This window comes from Anomaloglossus baeobatrachus, chromosome 6 (genome assembly GCF_048569485.1).
Source record: "Anomaloglossus baeobatrachus isolate aAnoBae1 chromosome 6, aAnoBae1.hap1, whole genome shotgun sequence".
NCBI classification, from domain to species: domain Eukaryota; kingdom Metazoa; phylum Chordata; class Amphibia; order Anura; family Aromobatidae; genus Anomaloglossus; species Anomaloglossus baeobatrachus.
This window is the reverse complement of record NC_134358.1, coordinates 161,655,433-161,678,955: the sequence shown is the minus strand read 5'-3', so window position 1 is coordinate 161,678,955 and position 23,523 is coordinate 161,655,433. Positions and strand designations below refer to the sequence as shown.

Sequence of the window (23,523 nt, the reverse complement as noted above, 5' to 3'; positions counted from 1 at the left end):
ATAAATGTTTTCAATAGCATTTTTTACAAGTGCTTTTTGCTGATTTTTTAAAAATTGTCTAACCTTTTGTACATGGATTATTTTAATATAATACTGTGACAGAACCACACTAGATCTTAGTCAGAACCAATCCCTCCTGAGATGGATACAGTCTCATTAAGGCCGGTGTCCCACTTGCGATTACCGTGCGTATATCTCGCGCGAGTTTCACGGTGCATCACCCGTCACGGACTCACACTCTGCTCACAGGAGCGGGTCGGTTGCATGTATCTCTATGTAGCCGACCCGCTCCTGTGACCAGCGTGTGAGTCTGTGACGGGTGATGCACCGCGAGACTTGCGCGAGATATACGCGCGGTAATCGCAAGTGGGACACCGTCCTAACACTGGCTCTTGTAACGTCACAGATGTCTATGATTATGGAGCCATTGATAACAAAAAAATGAACAAGATGCAAAAATATGATTAATTGATAAATCGAATTTATTTTCTTTTGGAAAACAATTCCAGTAATCTCCAGGTTTAGACGGCAGAGTAAACATTAATAACAGTAACATACAAGTTGGGTAACAGATTCAAGAGTTTTGGCTGTGTGTAATCATTAATATAAAAAAGGAAACAAAAAAAAGGTAAACCAAAAAAATTCAGACACACAAAGCAACAAAATGGTCTTCCGGAGAAAAGTCGGAGGGACAATCTACATAACGACTATTGCATATATGGTAATGCTATCTGCCATACCGCAAGGCTTACAAATATATATATGTATGTATGTATGTATATATTTATATAGGCCTTATTCAAGATTTTCTTTCATTTAATGAGAAAAGCTTTTTTTTTTTTTTTTTTTTTAATTTTGTGCAAGAATCGTCTGCTGCAGTATAAAAAAAATGTCAGCTGTTTTATATTAAAATGACAATTAAAGACCAAGATTGAGTGGAAAGGCAGTTAGGATACAGCTGGAATAAAAACAACCTTTTTCTTGGTTTGCCTGCAAATACGCACGTTTACGTCACTATTTTTCCTTCTCAGGTTTTCGATTCCTTCTCCTTGAATAGGGCCCAAGTCGGCTGCCTTTATAAGACTATTTTCATATTGAACAACATAATACATGTGCAACACTGTATATACAATAAGTTTATCCGGTGCTCAAAAGTCCAAACACGTGAACATCCAACAGTTCCAATAATACAAGTTTATGGTAAAATACAATGCTTTTTGGGATAATATACATAAACAATCAAAGTTTCGTGCAAAGATTAAAATGTGTTCCCTTTTCTGTGCCTCCAAATGATCTTCAGATGAGTCTGTGTTTTGCATTAACTGCTATGCTGGGTCATTGTGTGGTTCTGAAAGACACAAAAAGAAGAAAAATTACTTGGTTTGTAATATGCGGCTTCTGTGCCAGGGATATTTTGAGAGAATCTGTCAGCATGATTTTGCAAGTTAAGTAACGTCATGATTGTAATGGCGCTGTTAGGCTGGATTCACATTATGGTATGGCATCTGATGCGAGTGCATCGGATGCGATATGCTAATGACTCTCGGCTCCCGCTGTTCTGCCAGATTGGATCACTGCTGCGGAGGAGGTGGCGGGCACTGCAAAGGAGAGGGAGGGATTAATCTCCCTATCTCCTCCATTGTCTGCTGATGCGATTATCGCACTGCGCTCGGATGTCATTCGAGTGCAGTCCAATGTTTCACTCGCACCTATAGACTTGTATGGATGCGAGTGACACAGCTCTCTCTGACAATTGCAGCATGCTGCGCCTTTTCTATCATCCAGAATAATGCATGAGAAAAAAGCTAGCATCTGCTCTCCCTCATTGAATAATATTGGTCCGACTGCAATGCAAGATTTTCTCGCATTGCACTCGTCCTATTCCTACGCTCATGTGAGTGTACCCTTATACAGAGTAAGGCCTCATACACACGTTTGATTTCCATGTACAAGTACTAGTCTTGTTTTGTTATGGATAGCACTTGTACTAATGAGTCTAGGGGGCCATTCACATGTCCACGGAAAATCGCAGCTGTCAGAATGAAGAAGGTGGAGATTATATATATATATTACAGTACAGACAAAAAGTTTGGACACACCTTCTCATCTCTAGAACAACTGTTAAGAGGAGACTTTGTGCAGCAGGCCTTCATGGTAAAATAGCTGCTAGGAAAGCAGTACAAAGGACAGGCAACAAGCAGAAGAGACTTGTTTGGGCAAAAGAACACAAGGAATGGACATTAGACCAGTGAAAATCTGTGCTTTGGTCTGATGAGTCCAAATTTGAGATCTTTGGATCCAACCACCGTGTCTTTGTAGAAAAGGTGAATGGATGGACTCTACATGGCTGGTTCCCACCGTGAAGCATGGAGGAGAAGGTGTGATGGTGTGGGGGTGCTTTGCTGGTGACACTGTTAGGGATTTATTCAAAATTGAAGGCATAGAGAACCAGCATGCCTACTACAGCATCTTGCAGAGGTGTGCTATTCCATCTGGTTTGCGTTTAGTTAGACCATCATTTATTTTTCAACAGGACAATGACCCCAAACACACCTCCAGGCTGTGTAAAGGCTATTTGACCAGGAAGGAGAGTGATGGGGTGCTACGCCAGATGACCTGGCCTCCACCGTCACCAGACCTGAACCCAATTGAGATGGTTTAGGGTAAGCTGGACCGCAGAGTGAAGGCAAAAGGGGCAACAAGTGCTAAGCATCTCTAGGAACTCCTTCAAGACTGTTGGAAGACCATTTCCGGTGACTACCTCTTGAAGCTCATCAAGAGAATGCCAAGAGTGTGCAAAGAAGTAATGAAAGCAAAAGGTGGATACTTTGAAGAACCTAGAATATAAGACATATTTTCATTTGTTTCACACTTTTTTAAGTATTTCATTCCACATGTTTTAATTCATAGTTTTCATGTCTTATATATATATATATATATATAAATTTTACTTCTTCACATATGAGAAAAACAGAATGACAGTAGGACCACACTCTCAAAGTTTGATCAGGAAAATAGATCCATATTTCTTGTACCTCCGATGTGTGATTCCTAAGTCAACAATTTTGGTGAAGAAATCCGCTTTGTTGTTGTTCTTTAGTCCACACTTGAAGTTTTTGGGGAATAAGATTTAGGTGCACAGGGGCCAGACTGTATAATGGGTCTTCAGCTCCTGCCCCAGCCCCCCAGTTTGCCTTTTGTTTTTCAATGACCAGTTACTACTTAAATACCTCCAGTTTGATATTTCGATCTGTCCTTGCTGCCGCATACGCAGATTGATATTTCATAGTTGGTCTTCAATAAAACGGCACCAAGGGCAGCGCATGCAAACACTGAAATCTTAGCTCCAAAGAGATCATTGAGGTGAGATCCAGATCATTACATGCGCCGGCCTCGACGCCATTTCATTGTAAACCATCCTGAAAATCAATTTGCACACACACCACTAATAAAGTAGTGACCTGTCATTTTAACACCAGAGGCAGCAGGAGAAGATCCAATGTACAGTTTTGCCCCTGTGCACCGAAATCTCAGTAAAAGAAAACTTCAAATGGTGATTAAAGAAGAACAACTATGTAGATTTCTTCACGAAAGGTATTGATTAAATCTGCATAACAGTGTTATTACAGCCATGTCTTTACTTTAACTTGCAAAATCGTGTTGACAGTTTCTCTTTAAGCATTTCTAAAGGAAAATAATAGAAAAGGTAATGCATGGAACATAATCAAGGCGGTAATAAATATTTAACAATGAATTTGTATTGCCAGGAAGAAGCAATGCCACAGCAATTGATCAATAAGGACAGGATATGTACAAACATCTCGCAGGGAAGGGTTAATTATATATGGATCGCACAAGTTTTGGTCAGGTCATAGAAAGCAATTCACCACAATTAGAGATGCAAAAATGACAACATTTCAGACATATTTGAAGTACAAAACTTTGCAGATCTATATAAAGTTATATGAATCTAAAATTGATAAAGTTTTGAACCTTTTGTTATACTAGCAGTAAAATGAAGTCATGGGAGGTCACTGGGGAACTTGTCATTCCAACTTTGTGAGTTTTTAACATCAAAAAGTTGTAAAATTTAAATAAAAAATCATTTACCCCCCAAACTAGACTTTTTACCTTTCATGCCGGCCCTAATACTTGTGTAAAAGTAGGCATGGCTTTGCATTGGTGGCATGGCCGACCACAGCACATACATTTACTGTACTGTGCACAATCAATGTACTATAATATGTGCAACACATTTACTACAATGTATGCCTCAATATATTTGGCACAGTTTATTCCAGTTCTATACACCAGTCTTTAAAAATGTCCCTGTTGGGCTGATCATCTATATATATATATATATGTATATATATATATATATATATATATATATATATATATATTAGTTATCTAACCGTCCTAGTCATGAGGTTTTTGGGTCCACCTAGCACATTTATTTTGTTTCTATGGAATATGTTTGTGAATCAATTCATAAAAAATAATCCTTGTGGTAACTGAATGGCTCCAGTTTCACCTCTATATGTGGTTGTCTGTTGCTTGACTTTTGGGTCCATTATTGAGTCTGGGCCCATCAGAGAATTCTCTAGTTCTTCAGTGGGCTAGTCTGACTAAAATGCATACTAACAATAATCACTAAAAATATATAAAGAAAAATGCAGTCTGAATTATTTAATTATGTAGTGTTGAATGTCCTTATTGTGGTCACTGATAAGCCCATATGGGGCATTTATCATTGGCTTCAAAACGGAAAACTGGCATGAAAGTGTAAGCCACTACAATGAACATTGTTTTCCCCTGAACATACAGTCATGACCGAAAGTATTGGTGCCCTTGAAATTGTTCCACAAAATACAGTATTTCTTCTAGAAAATTATTGCAATTAAACATGTTTTGTCATACACAAGTTTAATTTCTTTGTGTGTATTGGAACAACCAAAAAAAAAAAAAAACAGGGAATAAAGGCAAATTGGACATAATGTGACACAAAACCCCAATATTGGTCTAGACAAAATTGTTGGCACCCTCAACTTAATATTTGGTTGCACAACTTTGGAATAAATATCTGTAATCAATCACTTGCTATAACCATATACAAGCTTCTTACACCTCTCAACTAGAATTTTGAACGATTCTTTTTCTGCAAACTGCTCCAGGTCTCATATTTGAAGGCGCCTTCTCCCAATAGCAATTTTAAGATCTCTCCACAGGTGTTCAATGGGATTTAGATCCGGACGCATTGCTGCCACTTCAGAACTCTCCAGCACTTTGTTTCCATCCATTTCTGGGGCTTCTGGAAATATATGTGGGGTCATTCTTCTGCTGGAAGAGCGATGACCTAAGATGCAATCCCAGCTCTCTGACACTGGACAGTATATTAGGACCCAAAATCCTTTGGCAATCTTTAGATTTCCTGACGTCTTGCACACAGTCAAGGCACCCAGTGCCAGAAGTAGCAAAACAACCCCAAAACATATTTGTACCTCTAACATATCTGACTGTGTTCTTTGTAGGCTTCACTTAATTTTCGATAAACAGTAGAATGATGTGCTTTACTAAAAAACTCCATCTTGGTCTCATATGTCCACAAGATGCTCTCTTAGAAGGTTTTTGGCTTAACTATATTTTAGCAAACTGTAGTGTCACTTTTTTATGTCTCTAGGTCAGCAGTGGGGTCCTTCTGGGTCTCCTGCCATAGCGTTTAATTTCATTCAAATGTCAATGAATAGTTCAAGCTGACACTGATGCCACCTGAGCCTGCAGGACTGCTTGAATTTCTTTGGAACTTGATTGGGGCTGCTTATCCACTACTTATGGACTAACCTGCAGTGCAACCAATTTTCCTCTGCCCTCCAAGTCCAAGGAGATTAGCTATAGTGCCTTTGGTTGTAAACTTCTTGATTATGTTGCACAAAGTGGACAAAGGAACATCAAGATCTCTGGAGATGCCCCTTGAGATTATTGATATTTTTCAACAATGTTGGTTCTCAACTCCTCAGGCAGTTCTCTTCTACTCTGTGTTCTCCATGCTTAGTGTTGCACACACAGACACACAGTGCAAACACTGAGTCAATTTCTCCCCTTTTTATCTGGTTTTTAGGTGTGATTTTCATAGCTCTCACACCTATTATTTATTACAGGTGAGTTTGAAGGAGCATCACATGCTTAAAACAAAGTTGTTTACCCACACTTTTGGAAAAGTGCCAATACTTTGTTCTTTTTTTGTGTTGTTCCAATACACACAAAGGTAATAAAGATGTGTATAACAAAACATGTCTAATTGCAATAATTTTCTGAGAGAAATACTTCATTTTTTGCGTCAATTTCAAGGGTGCCAACAATTTCGGCCACTTAATGTTTGTATATTTGCATGTAGTTTAGTGTGTATTAATATACTCACCAATTGCCACAATCTCTGGTATCCAGCTCCATTCTACTCCTCTTTTCTATGACATCACCACTCTTTAGACTCTCCAGGTCTCACTGTGCTCTGAATGACCCAGAAGTGGCTTTTACACTAAGGCGGTCTTTGCACACTACGACATCGCAGGTGCGATGTCGGTGGGGTCAAATTGAAAGTGACGCACATCCGGCATCGCATGCGACATCGCAGTGTGTAAAGCCTAGATGATACGATTAACGAGCGCAAAAGCGTTGTAATCGTATCATCGGTGCAGCGTCGGCGTAATCCATAATTACGCTGACGCGACGGTCCGATGTTGTTCCTCGCTCCTGCGGCAGCACACATCGCTGTGTGTGAAGCCGCAGGAGCGAGGAACATCTCCTACCGGCGTCAACGCGGCTTCCGTAGGATATGCGGAAGGAAGGAGGTGGGCGGGATGTTTACATCCTGCTCATCTCCGCCCCTCCGCTCCTATTGGCCGCCTGCCGTGTGACGTCGCAGTGACGCTGCACGACCCGCCCCCTTAATAAGGAGGCGGGTCGCCGGCCAGAGCGACGGTCGCAGGGCAGGTGAGTGCATGTGAAGCCGGCGTATCGATAATTTTCGCTACGCCAGCTTTCACAAGATATTGTACCTGCGACGGGGGCGGGGACTATCGCGTGCGACATCGCAGCATCGGCTTGCGATGTCGCAACGTGCAAAGCCCGCCTAACTCTATGGAGCATCAGAATGAGGGTCAAAAGTCTTAACACTGGAAAGGAGACTTCTAGCTCACACATAGAGCATAGAGTGATCTGGAGAGCCTGATGAATGGTAAAGTCACTCAGAAAAGGAGAACGGCACTTGATATTGGAGAAGACGGCGGTAGGTGAGTATATTAACACACCCAAATTACACTGTATACATTGAGGGCCACATAAAATCAGCCTGTAGGCCAAAGTCTGGCATCTCTGTTTTAAACCATTATCTATAATATCTACAGTCCAAATTGCATTGTATAGTGACTGATACTTCTGTTTTAACAAAAGTGTAGTTAGAATCCCACAAATCACTTGTTTCATTCTACATAAAGTCACTTGTCAGTCAAAACAATTAAAAACCCAACATTGAGACATGCAGTGATTTCACCAAAATCTTCACCCACCATCCAGTACTTTAGGTACTTTGTAATCTAGTCCCTGAATCAGCAATAAACAATATAAATAAAGTTTAACGTGTGTCCTTTAACTAACATAAAAATGACAAGCTGAAGGAACAGACACTATATCTGGATGTCTGACTGCAGAAGAAAGACACAGAAAACACCAGACATACATTACACAATCCTTTCAACAGATGGTGACAGCACTGGAGCAGCATGTTATTTTATTCCATAGTTCAAGAACACAAACACAAGTAATTTATCATTACTGATTAACTAATTATAGTCTACTACTTGCTTCTGATGCCAAGGATTCAATTTACAGCCAATGGTATTTACTTAAAGGGGATCTGTGAGCAGTTTTTACTATATAATCTGAGAGCAGCATGAAACCCTAATTCCAGGGATGTGTCGCTTATTGGACTACTATGTGCAGGATTCATAGTATACCTGTTTTGTTTGGTGTATATGTAGCAGAGCTAAGTCTTCCGGGCTTTGTTTAACCCCGCCCACACCCTAGACTGGCAGCTTCCTGTGTATAGTGTGCATTGTCTGCAAGAGGCCAATCAGAGGTGTGGGTGGAATTACACAGATTAGCTGGTCTGGCTTAAGCATGAGTATTCCAGCAGTGTTACGCTCCTGCTGATGTGCAAATTGTCTTCAGGGAGTTGAAAGTAACAATCTTAAAAGTCAAAAGTGACTCTCCAAACAGCCTTGTCATATGACTTAGGGTTTATGTCAGATCAGAACCTCAATTTTGTCACGGCCGGGCGGTCGGGCAGACCCAGGAGGTGGATCCACTGGACCGAACTCTCTGAGATGGTGGTAGGGAGTCCGGCAGCTGAAGCACTGATGGGCAGTAGAACAGTCCGTGCAAGTGAAGGCAGCGGAGGAGTCCCAGGAACCACGGAGTCACAGAAGGTGGTCTTGGTGACGTAGCTCAGGTTCGGAGGCCGAGGTGATATCAGGCGGGGTCCGGAACCTCTGGAGCAAGATGACGGGTCACCGCAGGGATCCGGGATGGTACGGACTGTCAGATGGCAGACGGACAGCGTGCGGGGATCAGGACACGGCAGACTGGATGGCGAGGCAGGTACGGCTCTACAAAGACAGATAGGTGAGTACAGGCACATAAACACCAAGAGACCTGACTCCTAGCTCAGGGAACACGAAGATCAGGCCCCGCCCCCTTGGACAATGACCCCCTATATACCCTGTACCTGTGCAACCTCATTTCCTGTTAATGGACGCTGGCCCTTTAAGAAAGGGTCAGTGACCGCGCGCGCGCCCTAATGCGCATGCGCGCCGCCCGGGTGCCAGAAGCCAGGGAAGGAGGCTGCGAGGAGGACGCAGGGGAGCCGGCCAGGTCCAGGGAAGCTGTCGGGCGCCGGGATCGGGGGCCCGGAGCCCTGGGACGGACGGAATCCGGTGACTGGGGAGCGGAGAGCGTGGCAGGTGAGCCGGGGAACGGGGGTGAGGACCCGGGGAGCGTGACAGTACCCCCCCCCCCACGCCCCCCTCCCCGCAACCGGGACATGAAGGCACGGATAAGAGGAGTGCCCACGTTCTCCCTGGGCTCCCAAGACCTATCCTCAGGACCATACCCTTCCCAGTCCACCAGGAAGAACTGTCGACCTCGTACGGTCTTCATGGCCACGATATCCCTTACCGCATAGATGTCATCATCGGCAATAGGAGGAGGGGCCGGACTGGCAGCAGCGGAGAAGGGACCAAGGACAACCGGCTTGAGCAGAGAGACGTGGAAGGAGTTGGGTATCCTCATCGTGGCCGGGAGCTGTAGCTTGTAGGATACCTCATTGATCTTGCTGAGGACCTTAAACGGCCCGATGTAGCGAGGACCCAGCTTGTAGGAAGGTATCTTCAATCGGATGTACTGGGAAGCAAGCCAGACCAGGTCACCAGGAGAGAAACACGGAGGATCCAGACGTCTCTTGTCAGCGTGTTTCTTCATCCGCTGGGAAGCGCGCCCAAGGGACGCTTTGACAGAGTCCCAAATGGTAGCAAAGTCACGAACTGCAGTATCAGCAGCCGGGACATCCGATGAAGGGGATATAGGCAATGGGACGGCGGGCTGGAGTCCGTAAACAACATGGAAGGGAGATTCGGAGGATGACTCACTGACGTGGTGGTTATGGGAGAATTCAGCCCAAGGCAGAAGCGAGGACCAGTCGTCGTGATGGGCGTTGACATAGTGACGTAGGTATGAGGTCACGATTTGATTGACCCTCTCCACTTGGCCGTTAGACTGAGGATGGTAAGAAGAAGAAAAGTCCAGAGTCACTCCCAGATGTTTGCATAGAGCCCTCCAGAAGCGGGAGGTGAACTGAGTTCCTCTGTCGGACACTATGTGGGATGGAAAGCCATGCAAGCGGAAGATGTGATGTATATAGGCTTCCGCGAGTTCCTGAGCAGAGGGCAGTCCGGCCATAGGAACGAAGTGGGCCATTTTGGAGAATCGATCAACCACGACCCATATGACTGTGTGCCCGGAGGATAATGGCAAGTCCGTAATAAAGTCCATTGCTATGTGTTGCCACGGGACTGAGGGTATCGGTAAAGGCAGAAGACGGCCATGGGGCAAGTGTTTGGGCGTCTTGTTCCTGGCACAGGAGGAGCAGGCAGAGACAAAAGCAGCGACGTCCGTGCGAAGGGATGGCCACCAGTAATGGCGTACAATCGCACCCCATGTTCTCTTCTGACCAGCATGCCCGGCTGTTTTTGAGGCATGACCCCAGTGTAACACTTTTTGCCTGTCGGTATCGGAGACATAGGTCTTCCCGGGCGGTATCTGGGCTAGGGTGACAGGGGCCACCGGAATGATGTTGCTAGGACAGATGATGGGTTGGGTAGTCTCTTCCTCCTGCTCCATGGGCATGAAAGACCTGGACAAGGCATCAGCGCGTACATTCTTGTCCGCGGGTCGGAAGTGAAGCTGAAAGTCGAACCTGGCAAAGAATAAGGACCACCTGGCTTGCCGTGGGTTCAGGCGCTGAGCGGACCGCAGGTATTCTAGGTTCTTGTGGTCCGTGTAGATGATCACGGGATACACTGCACCTTCCAGGAGGTAGCGCCATTCCTCCAGTGCCAGTTTGACTGCCAAGAGCTCTCGGTCCCCGATGGTATAGTTGCGTTCAGGCGCTGAGAAGCCCTTGGAGAAGAATCCGCAAGTCACCATCTTCCCGGAGGAGGACTTCTGCATGAGCACTGCTCCGGCTCCTGAGGAGGAGGCATCCACCTCCAAGGTGAACTGGCGGTTTAGCTCCGGACGGTGAAGTACAGGCGAGGAAGCAAAAGCCCGCTTCAAAGAGCCAAACGCGGCGTCGGCCGCAGGCGACCAGTCCTTTGGATTTGCCTCTTTCTTAGTCAAAGCGGAAAGTGGTGCAGTCAGAGCAGAGAAGTGAGGGACGAATTGGCGGTAGTAGTTGGCGAATCCCAGGAAGCGTTGGATTGCCTTCAGTCCAGAAGGGGGAGGCCAGTTGAGAATGGCGGAGACCTTCTTGGGATCCATCTGCAGTCCAGTCTCAGAGATGATGTACCCCAGAAAGGGGAGAGAAGACTGCTCAAAGACACACTTCTCATACTTTGCGTACAGACGGTTCTCTCTTAGTCGTCGTAGAACCAGCTGTACGTGCTCTCTGTGGGTTGGGAGGTCCGGAGAGAAGACAAGGATGTCATCTAGATATACTACCACACAGGTGTAGAGGAGGTCTCGGAACACGTCGTTCACCAGTTCTTGGAAGACGGCAGGAGCGTTACACAGGCCGAAGGGCATCACGCAGTACTCATAATGTCCATCGCGCGTATTAAACGCGGTCTTCCATTCGTCACCAGAGCGGATGCGCACCAGATTGTAAGCACCCCGAAGATCCAGCTTGGTGAACAGACGGGCTCCTCTAAGCCGGTCAAACAATTCGGGGATGAGCGGCAGAGGGTACTTGTTCTTAACAGTGATCTGATTCAGACCCCGGTAGTCGATGCAGGGACGTAAATCGCCCTCTTTTTTGTTGACAAAGAAGAAACCTGCTCCAGCAGGAGAGGAGGATCTCCGAATGAATCCCCTAGCCAGGCTCTCTGAGATGTAAGTAGACATAGCCCTTGTTTCGGCTGGAGACAAAGGATATATCCGTCCTCGTGGTGGCGTTGTTCCAGGGAGCAGGTCGATGGCACAATCGTAGGGGCAATGTGGCGGCAGTACCTCGGATTCTTTTTTATCAAAGACATCAGCAAAGGACCAATAAGCCGAGGGCAGCCCCGGTAAGTTCTCAGGAACCGGAGGTCGTCGGATGGGTTGTGTGGATTTTAGGCATCTCTCATGACACGAAGCACCCCAGCGGGTGATTTCGCCAGTGCCCCAGCTGACTGATGGTTCGTGAGTCCGTAACCATGGAAGGCCCAGCAGGATCTGATGGGACATGTGCGGAAGGACGTAGAAGACGATGTTCTCGGTGTGAAGAGCACCGATGCGCAGTTCAACCGGCCTGGTGGTCCAGGAGATGGTGTCAGAAAGGGGTCTCCCATCCACAGAGGCAATCACCAGGGGCTTGTTGAGTGGGATAACAGGCACCTGGTATTTGTCCACGGTGGCTTGCTGGATGAAATTGCCTGCTGCCCCGGAATCAAGATAGGCCTCAGCCGTGAACCGCGTCTCTCCAGTTGACACTTGCACAGTCCACATAACCGGGTCTGAGAGAGTCCCAGCACCTAGGGTGGCCTCTCCTACCAACCCTAGGCTTTGGAGTTTCCCGGCCTCTCTGGACAGGAGCGTAGCAGGTGGGTGTCCTCACCACAGTAAAAGCAGAGGCCCTGGGCGAGCCGCTCTGCTCGACGTCGTTCAGACTGCCGCACTCGGTCGATCTGCATGGGCTCGTGGACGGGAATCCCAGCTGTTGATGACTGAGGAACGGAGGACTTCTGCGGAGGAGGAGAATGCCGTACCGGGCGTCTCTCCCGAGATAGCTCTTTGGAGCGCTCCTGAAACCGTATGTCCACACGAGTTGCTAGGGCGATCAGTGCATCTAGGGTGGAGGGCACGTCCCGACCCGCCAACTCATCCTTGATGCGACTCGAGAGTCCTTCCCAGAACGCGGCTGTTAGGGCCTCATTATTCCACCCGAGTTCTGAAGCCAAAGTGCGGAAACGGATGGCGTATTGACCCACCGTCAGTGTCCCTTGACGTAGGCGGAGGAGTGATGAAGCAGAGGCAGAGGCGCGTCCTGGCTCGTCAAAGGTACTGCGGAAGGCCTGTAGGAACTGTTGAAGATCCTTGGTCATGGGGTCCTCCTTCTCCCACAAGGGGTTCATCCACGCCAGCGCCTCGCCCTCTAGGTGGGACATTATAAAGGCGACCTTGGCTTGGTCGGAGGCGAACAGATGTGGCAGCTGCGTGAAGTGAAGGGAACATTGGTTTATGAAGCCCCTGCAGGTCTTGGGATCTCCAGCATACCGAGGAGGAGACGCCAAACGGAGTCGGGAAGCATCTGAAGAGGCTGCCACTGGTACGGGAGCCATGGCTTGCCTGGCGGGGGACCTGGGTGCCGCAGGCGTCATTGATGCTTGTAATGTGTACAGGCGGGTGTCCACGGAGGTCATGAATTGCAGCATGCGGGTCTGGACTTCACGCTGGCGTTGGAGTTCCTCTTGCAGGGCCATTAGTGCAGCAGCGGGATCCATGGCCTGATCTTACTGTCACGGCCGGGCGGTCGGGCAGACCCAGGAGGTGGATCCACTGGACCGAACTCTCTGAGATGGTGGTAGGGAGTCCGGCAGCTGAAGCACTGATGGGCAGTAGAACAGTCCGTGCAAGTGAAGGCAGCGGAGGAGTCCCAGGAACCACGGAGTCACAGAAGGTGGTCTTGGTGACGTAGCTCAGGTTCGGAGGCCGAGGTGATATCAGGCGGGGTCCGGAACCTCTGGAGCAAGATGACGGGTCACCGCAGGGATCCGGGATGGTACGGACTGTCAGATGGCAGACGGACAGCGTGCGGGGATCAGGACACGGCAGACTGGATGGCGAGGCAGGTACGGCTCTACAAAGACAGATAGGTGAGTACAGGCACATAAACACCAAGAGACCTGACTCCTAGCTCAGGGAACACGAAGATCAGGCCCCGCCCCCTTGGACAATGACCCCCTATATACCCTGTACCTGTGCAACCTCATTTCCTGTTAATGGACGCTGGCCCTTTAAGAAAGGGTCAGTGACCGCGCGCGCGCCCTAATGCGCATGCGCGCCGCCCGGGTGCCAGAAGCCAGGGAAGGAGGCTGCGAGGAGGACGCAGGGGAGCCGGCCAGGTCCAGGGAAGCTGTCGGGCGCCGGGATCGGGGGCCCGGAGCCCTGGGACGGACGGAATCCGGTGACTGGGGAGCGGAGAGCGTGGCAGGTGAGCCGGGGAACGGGGGTGAGGACCCGGGGAGCGTGACAAATTTACAGACACTGTATTATGGGATGATTGCCCCTCATCAGTGCAAAGTATGAGATCTGATCTGGCTGTATGATAAGCTATAATGTGGTCTAAGGGGACAACTTTTCTCCTTGCAGAGACTGACAAACCAATATGGCTGCCAGTGAGGAGTCTTATAGCTACAATGCTCCCCTGGGAAATTGGTTTGTCAGTCTCCGCAAGGAGAACAGTTTTCCCTAGACCCCATTATAGCTTCTCATACAGCAAGATCAGATCTCATACTTTGTACTGACGAGGGGTAATCACCCCGAAACACTGTGTCTGCAAATTGAGGCTCTGATCTGGCATAAATCCTAAGTCATATAACAAGGCTCGTTGGAGTGTCACTTTTGACTTTTAGGATTGCTACATCCAATAGGTGGCACTAGAGTTTGTCTCCTTCCTCCCTGAAGAGACTTGAATATTTCCCAGAGGAGCATTGCAGCTACAAGACTTCTCACTGGCAGCCAGATTGGTTTGTCAGGTCTCCGCAAGGAGAAAAGTTCTCCTGCTGATAAAACAGTTGGTATTGAAACTACAACACACAGCTGAATAAGTGATATGTCCCCGGAATCAGGGTCTCGTGCCCTATATTAAGCTACTGTCAGATTAAATAGCAACAAATTGCTGATAGATTCACGCAAAGTGAGTCAGGCAACCAATGCCATTCAGCTGATGTGGTTCTGCACGTCATCATGCTTTGACTGCCAAAACATTGCATTGTCTGGGATGAATGAAATCAAGTATCTCTATGCCTCTGACCGTATAGCAGATATGTAGCTGTAATGTTTTGGTGTGTGATCCTTGTATATCCATGTCAGTCTTATCTAAGCTGCATTACCACAGACACAAAGCTTTTAACAATGTGTGCTCTGCCTTTAAGAGCTCTTCTTATTTTCCTGCTTTTTTTCCCCCTTCCTTACAAAAGCAATTGCTTTCCAGCAGTCCAGATAATAAGTCTTTTGACCTGCATTCTACTCTGACCTATTAAGGTCATCCCTATGCTCAGGCATATAGCTGATTTCGGAAATGCCTGCAAGTCCTACATTTCATCTCCTGCCCACTCAGTAGAAAGCGCTCTTTAAATGTGTGTGTACGAGTCCCATCTGACCGGAGAGGCATCCCTGTTGTGGGCAATGGAGGGACAGAAGCTTCTGCCTTTATTAATGAATGCAGACCATTATGAGTCTGGCTGGCTCCTGTTCTGTTCCCAGAAGCATATACTGTACGTGACTTAAAATGTTGCAATATTGACACAAGCAAGCTGGGCACCCCTAAGGAAAATTACTCCTTGGATATAATGTAGGCTCATAACAGCTCTAAGAGTACAAAATCCAATCCTCGGGGATCAGACTGACATATACCGCATTCTGCCGAGTCCCTGAACATTACAAAGAATTTCTTTGTGAAGGAATTCTCAAGGACAGCATTAAACTGAGTTTTGTAGCATCGTTTTGGCTCCGAGCTCTCAGCACTAAATCGTTTGCTTTGAATCAATGCGAGTGCTATATCATCTGCATTAATCGATGAATTTGGTTCAATACACGTTCTATTAAATTATACTTTCTAATTGAGATTTTCTAGCTCTACCCTGTGCTCCTTCCCATGTTGTAATTTACAAGTAGTTAAAGACACGGTTAACGCCGCACACTTTCCAAAGAGTTAAGAAAAACTCACTTTAGAAATGTGTTTTTTTTCGGTGCTGTTGCTAGGTACTCAATAAAATGGAAGAATACTTGAACGTATCAGCTGATGAGAACCTTTGCTGAAAGGTAATTTGTTGTAGACATATAAGAACTGTAGGTGGAGCAGCCCAGAACCGCCAATTATTGCCGGAGGTGCAGCCAGAAACCCCACATGCACTTTCAATGCAAATTTGTTACATTTTAAAGTTAAAAGGGTTGTCCACTACTTTTACATTGATGGCCTATCCTCAGGGTAGGTCATCAATGTCTGATCGGCTGGGGTCCGACACCCCACACCCTTGCTGATTAGCTGGTCTCGGTGGCGGCAGTAAACAGTTGAAAATGCTCAGTTACCAAGCTGTTCTGTCTTTTAATAGGGGCCACGGTTAGGTACTTGACATCCGCCTCTTCTTGATCTGAATAGGAGGTGAATGTGCAGTACTCAACTGCAGCCACTATCAGATGACGGAGCAGCTCCGGAGCTGAACATTTCCAGGTGCTTATTTCCACCGAGATTGAGAACAGCAGATTGGTGGGGATGTGGGGTGTTGGACCTCAACCGATCAGACATTGATGACCTATCCTAAGGATAGGCCATCAACGTAAAAGTAGGGAACAAACTCTTTAATTATTAATGCACCCATCTGGTCTGGTCACTAATATTATGGAGAATAAGATACCACGCTGTTCACATGTGATTCATTAGAATATTTAATCCACATCCCACACATGTGAGTGGGGTTTCTATTATTACCACCCGCTATGGAAATTTTCCAGGTTGAGTTTTAGCTGCACCTTGAAAAATAATGTAATAATTATTTACATGGATATTGCCTAGAAAAGCAGAGAATTTGGCCCATTGATAAAAATAAGACTTGTCCTCATGCGAATGAGCTGCTAACCCACCCACAGCACAACCACAAAAACCTAAAAACATCATGTGTAAACACAGCTTAAATCTTAGTTTTAAATGTCTTCTACAGAACAGTAGTGACATGTAAGATTTGCCAGTATGCTAATCCGACACGTGATTATATGAAGATGTAGCAAGAGGCACCTTGGCTCTTTAAATATTGCGTTATAGCAAGCACGCTGCTTACTTAGGTTTACCATTTTCAGTGTTTTATTAACTTATGCATCCTATGACAATGTTAATACAGCTCCCCCATTTGCCTCATTAATTAAAGCTTTACACTACTTTCTAAAAATAGAATGCAACAAGTATGTTTTTTATTATAACACCAAGAAGGAAAATTCAAGGGTTAATGGAAATCGCATGATCGATAGACATGTTAATGATATGCAAATGATGAAAAAATAGAAACACACTTGCAAAACATTTTGATTTATTCAATATCAAGTCTGACCACCATGTGACATCTTCATATGTTCACACATGCCGGATTAGCATACTACAAATCTGACATATAACTACTGGTCTATAGCACAAATTTGAGGTGTGCAGCAGATCCGCATCAGGACTAGTCCAATTGCCGCTATTTCACTGTTGAGGAGTGTAGAACAGTCTAGCCTTCAGTCTGTTGCATTGGACGTCAAAAATAGTATATTACTCTTTAAATAAGTTTTGCACTATTACATCTCCAGAGCAAGTTAACTTAAAAGATAACCATCTTCTGATTCGATGGTTGGCACGCAAAAGGAACGCTCACTCCAATGTAGTGAATATGGTTTAAAACTGGCCATAATCCACCTTATTTATTTTCAGAGACAATATAGCAGCTACATGACTGTATGAGAATGCCAAAATAAATCCTTAACTGTTATCAATAACCCTAAATAAACACTTTTATTGTTGCTCACTATCAAATCCTGGGACTAGTGTCATGCCGGGACTGAGAATACTGAATGTGAGCGATACAACACAAAGGGAAAAGTAGGAAAACAATACAGGGAGAGGGGATCGGGATCACCTCTTAACCCACACCTGAGGCTGATCCCTGCACTCTCTAATTCCCCTAGACAGGTCCTTCCCCCGCGTGCTGTCGTGTGCCTAGGCCCTCGTTGGCCCTTATCTCACCCTGACTTGTCTGAAGGCCAGCAACATGCTAGACTCACAACTACAGTAAAACAACAAGAGACAAACAGGTAGGGAAAGACACAACAAAAAGCACTCCACATCTCCGCAGGAAACTTGTCAGCTGCAACAGAAGTGACACCTCAGCTTCTCATGAGACTGGCTCCTTCAAAATGGACAGTATAGTATGAACTATAGCCGACATAGGGAGGAGTGAAGAGCGGAAATTTATAGCAGAAGGGAGTGGCTGCAGCTGAGCTTTCAACTACCTGCTAGATCATAGCAGAACAGAAAAGAACCTAAAACCTTCAGCATGGGATGGAATTAAATAAGCTCCAACTCGGGGTAAACTATGAGCGGACACTGAATAGGATCTGCGATCAACTACTGTATATGCTGTGACTTCTGATCCCAGATCCCCCCCAAGATCACATCAGGCCATCACATACTCATGACAACTAGTGCCCAGCTCCTCACACCATTCCTCATGGTAACAAACCTTGGCACAGCCTGGGTACGTAACACTATATTAACCCCTTCACGACCGCGGGCAGTAAAATTACGTCCTATTTTAACGTGACTTAACGACCAGGGACGTAATTTTACGGCCTAAAGTTCATTTGATTGCCGTGGCCATAGTAACGGCTTTCAAATGATGTCCCCTGCTGTTTCTTACAGCAGGGGACCTTTGCTTCACCCCAGGGGGGGTGGCATCGCCACCCCCCATCGACGATCGATGTGATTGGCTGTTCAAATCTGAACCGCCAACCACATCTTTCGCACTGATTTCGGTAAAAAAAATGCCGGAATTAGTGCGATACTATGAGATCCGGCTATGATGTGCTGTAGCAGGTACAGCAGATCATAGGTGGATCTCAAACATGCCGCCCCCAGCCCCTGCAGCACTGATTGGAGCGATCGTGCTATGACGCGCAATCGCTCCAATCAGTGTGCAGTGGGGCGGTCTGATCTGCCGGTGGCCGCCCTCCCCAGGCCTGTGCTGGTCTGGGGACCCTCCCCCAACATGTCTGCAGCGTGCAACACTGGCTGGTACTAGTGGTACCACGCCACCGCTGCTGCTGCCGCTGCTGTCACGTCACGGAGCAGGAGCGGTGAGTATTGTGCTCACCTTGCAGCCCCCACGCGCTCTTGTGATTGCTCCTGCGCGCTTCCGTAATGGCCCCTGCTCGTGCCCCCTGCGATCTGCCCCCCCGACATCCCGATCTGCCCCCCCGACATCCCGATCTGCCCCCCCAACATCCCGATCTGCCCCCCGCCATCTCTATTCTGCAGCTCCTTCGGTATCTCCCTCCTCCTCTGCTCTCCTTGCAGCCCCTGCGCGCTCTTGTGATTGCTCCTGCGCGCTCCCGTAATGGCCCCTGCCCGTGCCCCCCTGCGATCTGCCCCCCCGACATCCCGAATCCCGATCTGCCCCCCCGACATCCCGATCTGCCCCCCGCCATCTCTATTCTGCCGCTCCTCCGGTATCTCCCTCCTCCTCTGCTCTCCTTGCAGCCCCTGCGTGCTCTTGTGATTGCTCCTGCGCGCTCCCGTAATGGCCACTGCCCGTGCCCCCCTGCGATCTGCCCCCCAGACATCCCGATCTGCCCCCCGACATCCCGATCTGCCACACCGACATCCCGATCTGCCCCCCGCCATCTCTATTCTGCAGCTCCTCCGGTATCTCCCTCCTCCTCTGCTCTCCTTGCAGCCCCTGCGCGCTCTTGTGATTGCTCCTGCGCGCTCCCGTAATGGCCCCTGCCCCCCTGCGATCTGCCCCCAGACATCCCGATCTGCCCCCCGACATCCCGATCTGCCCCCCGACATCACGATCTGCCCCCCGACATCCCAATCTGCCGGCCTCCCCCGTGATCTCTATTCTGCAGCTCCTCCGGTATCTCCCTCCTCCTCTGCTCTCCCCCTCCCCCTCTGCTCTCCCACTCCCCCTCTGCTCTCCCCCTCTCCCTCTGCTGTCCCCCTCCCCCTCTGCTGTCCCCCGACGTCCTCTTACCTGTCTTCACCGGCCGATCACATCTGCCTCCATCGCTGGGTCCTTCTTCCTGGGTCTTTTGCTGAGCTGTCCAACTTCCTGCCTGCTGCTCCTGTAAAGCTGTTCCTCCTGCTAATCCTCTGGGTACTGTGAGTATAACTTTTTTTTTTTCTTTTTTTTCCTCTATCCCCTGTCCATTTTTACACCTCGTGCGTCCCACCAAGCGCTGATCAGGGATGCAGATAACGTATCTGCATCCGTGGTCAGTTTTCGGCGGGACTTTTTTTTCCCGTATCCCCGACGCTTTTTGTATCGCATCAGTCCGTGCGTCCCGCCGAGCGCTGATCAGGGATGCACATAACGGATCGGCATCCCTGCTCAATTTTTGGCGATACAAAAAGCATCGGGGATACGGAAAAAAAAGTATCGCATCTGTCCGTGCGTCCCGCTGAGCGCGGATCAGCATCCCTGCTCAATTTTTGGCGTGACTTTTTTTTTTTTCCGTATCCCCAGCGCTTTTTGTATCTCATCCGACCGTGCCTCCTGCAGCGGCCGATCAGTGCACTGCGTCTGTGCGTTTGAAAAGTCAAATGGCGTTCCTTGTCTTCTGAGCCCCGCCATGCGCCCAAACAATTGATTTCCACCACATATGAGGTATCTGCGTACTCGGGAAAAATTGCACGATACGTTTTATGGTGCATTTTTTCCTGATACCGTTGTAAAAAGAAAAAAAAAAGCTACCTTGTTGCTGGAAAAATTTAAAAAAAAATAAATAATTTTCACGGTTCAACGTTATCAACTTTCAGTGGAGCCCCTGGGGGTACAAGGGGCTCACTAAACATCTAGATAAATTCCTTGAGGGGTCTATTTCCAAAATTGGGTAATTTGTGGGGGAGCTCCACTGTTTAGGCACCATAGGGGGGTCTAAAAACGTGACATGGCGTCCGCTAATGATTCCAACCAATTTTGCTGTCAAATGGTGCCCTTCTCTTCTGAGCCACGCCATGCGCCCAACAATTACTTTCCACCACATGTGAGGTATCTGCGTACTCAGGAGAAATTGCACAATACGTTTTATGGTGCATTTTTTCCTGATACCCTTGTGAAAAAAAAGCTACCTGGTTCAAGTAACAGTTCTGTGGTAAAACAAAAGAAAATTGTATTCATGGCTCAACATTATCGACTTCTGTGGAGCCCCTTGAGGCTCACCAAACATCTAGATAAACTCCTTGAGGGGTCTAGTTTCATAAATGGGGTCACTTGTGGGGGAGCTCCACTGTTTAGGCACCTCAGGGGGTCTCCAAACGTGACATGGTATCCGCTAATGATTCAAACAAATTTTGCTGTCAAATGGTGCTCCTTCTCTTCTGAGCCCCGCCATGCGCCCAAACAATTACTTTCCACCACATATGAGGTATTGTCGTACTCAGGAAAAAATGCACTATAAATTTCATGGTGTATTTTTTCCTGATACCCTTGTGGAAAAAAAAGCTACCTAGTTGAAGCAACAGTTTTGTGGTAAAAATTTTTTTTTTTCTTTTCACGGTCTTCAAACCTGACATGGCGTCCGCTAATGAGTGCAGCTAATTTTGCGTTCAAAAATTCAAATGGCGCTCCTTCCCTTTCGAGATCTGCCGTGTGCCCAAACATTTGATTTCCACCACATATGAGGTATCTGCGTACTCAGGAGAAAATGGACAATACATTTTATGTTGCATTTTTTCCCGATACCCTTGTGAAAAAAAGCTACCTAGTTGAAGCGACAGTTTTGTGGTAAAAAAAAAATTTTTCTTTTCACGGCTCAACGTTATCAACTTCTGTGAAGCCCCCAGGTGTTCAAAGTGCTCACCAAACATCTAGAAAAATTATTTGAGGGCTCTAGTTTCCAAAATGGGGTCACTTGTGGGGGAGCTCCATTGTTTAGGCACCTCAGGGGGTCTTCAAACCCGACATGGCGTCCGCTAATGAGTGCAGCTAATTTTGCGTTCAAAAATTCAAATGGCGCTACTTGCCTTTCAACCTCTGCCGTGCACCCAAACAATTGATTTTTACCCCATATGGGGTATCAGCGTACTCAGGAGAAAATGCACAATAAATTGTAGGGTGCACTTTCTCTTTTCTCCCTTGTAAAAATGAAAATTTTATGGCTAAAGTAACATTTTTGTGTTAAAAAGTAAAATTTTCATTTTTTCCTTCCACATTGCTTTGGTTCCTGTGAAGCACCTAAAGGGTTAATAAACTTCTTGGATGTGGTTTTGAGCAGTGTGAGGGGTGCAGTTTTTAGAATGGGGTCATTTTTGGGTATTTTCTGTCACCTCGGCCTCTCAAAGTCACTTCAAATGTGATGTGGTCCCTAAAAAAATTTTGTAAATTTTGTTGGAAAAATTAGAAATTGCTGATGAACTTTGACCCCTTCTAACTTCCTAACGAAAAAAAATGTCTTTCGAAAATTGCGCTGATGTAAAGTAGACAAGTGGGAAATGTTATTTAGTAACTATTTTGTGTGACATATCTCTCAGATTTATGGGCATAAATTTTCAAAGTTTGAAAATTGCGAAATTTTCAAAATTTTCGCACAATTTCCTAAATTTTCACAAATAAACGCAAAAAGTATCGGCCTAAATTTACAACTGACATGAAGTACAATATGTCACGAAAAAAACAATCTCAGAATCGCCAGGATCCGTTGAAGCGTTAAAGAGTCATAACCTGTCAAAGTGACACTGGTCAGAATTGCAAAAAATGGCCCGGTCATTAGGGTGTTTTAGTGGCCGGGGGTGAAGGGGTTAAAAATTGTTTTCTAATCTGTTGCCTTTCACACAAGTTTTTTCTGTAACATATGCTAAAGGTACTTTCAGCCAATAGATCATGAACGCATTACAATGACTGTGCCTTTTCACAAATTAAGCAATTGAGAAAAGAAAAGGACACATGTTACTGTTATACGTGTTGTGGATCACACTCGCCATTTCATCCATTTACTATCCATAATTTACTATTTAATGGGTAAGGAAAGCTACATTTTTGTTTTCATGCAAGAAAAAGATATGCAACCTGATTTGTAAAAACTGATACATGGACTAAAAATGGATGCCTGCACTGATGAAAATACAGACAGTTTTTCATAGGAAAAAAACCCTGATATATGAAGACCCATTAAAGGGGTATTCCCATCTGCAAGATGCTATCCCAATATGGAGTAGGTGTCATAATAATAATATTAGCAAATACCTCCAATTATAAATGTAGTATAGTTCTCCTGATATAGCCATGTCTCTTACTTTATGTGCAGGGTATTTTAGCTTAGGTATCCATGGATATGACCACAAGCAACTATATGAGTGGATGTGACCATGAATACCTACAGTAGCTGCAATGCCCTACACATGAGGTAAGAGACATGGCTATATAAGGAGAACTATACTACATTTCTAATTGGAGGGATTTAAAGATTATTATTATTACACCTACTACATATTGGGATAGGATCTTGGAGATTGGAATAACCCTTGAAGCTACTCATACTGTGGACTATCCTGGGTGGATGGGGAGTGTAATCTTCTCTTGTGACTCCAGGATGTGGTCAATTTCCCACCAGTAAAAGGTACAGAAAAGACCAAACATATCTTCTCACACAATTGAAATGTCACAGTTATGGACAAAACCAAATCAGTTTAGTAGCTCTGTGCTAGTGTGCCCCATATATTGCTAGACACAGACCGACTGCTACTCCTTTATATTTACCTCATACACATAATGGTTTCCATCTGTACAGAAATGAATGTAAGAA

The 23,523-nt window shown here is 46.3% G+C and overlaps 1 protein-coding gene across 4 annotated transcripts in view; it reads right to left on the bottom strand.

Annotated features, from left to right (window-relative positions):
- Positions 1-459: 459 nt before the first annotated feature.
- The window catches only part of ZNF521 (zinc finger protein 521), a 520,341-nt gene continuing 497,277 nt past the window's right edge, over positions 460-23,523 (bottom strand). For all 4 annotated transcript variants that reach the window (XM_075353338.1, XM_075353336.1, XM_075353335.1 and 1 more), the window contains one exon: positions 460-1,348. In XM_075353338.1, the coding sequence (XP_075209453.1) occupies positions 1,319-1,348 (30 nt within the window). In that variant the 3' untranslated portion in view covers positions 460-1,318. The remainder of the gene's footprint in view (positions 1,349-23,523) is intronic.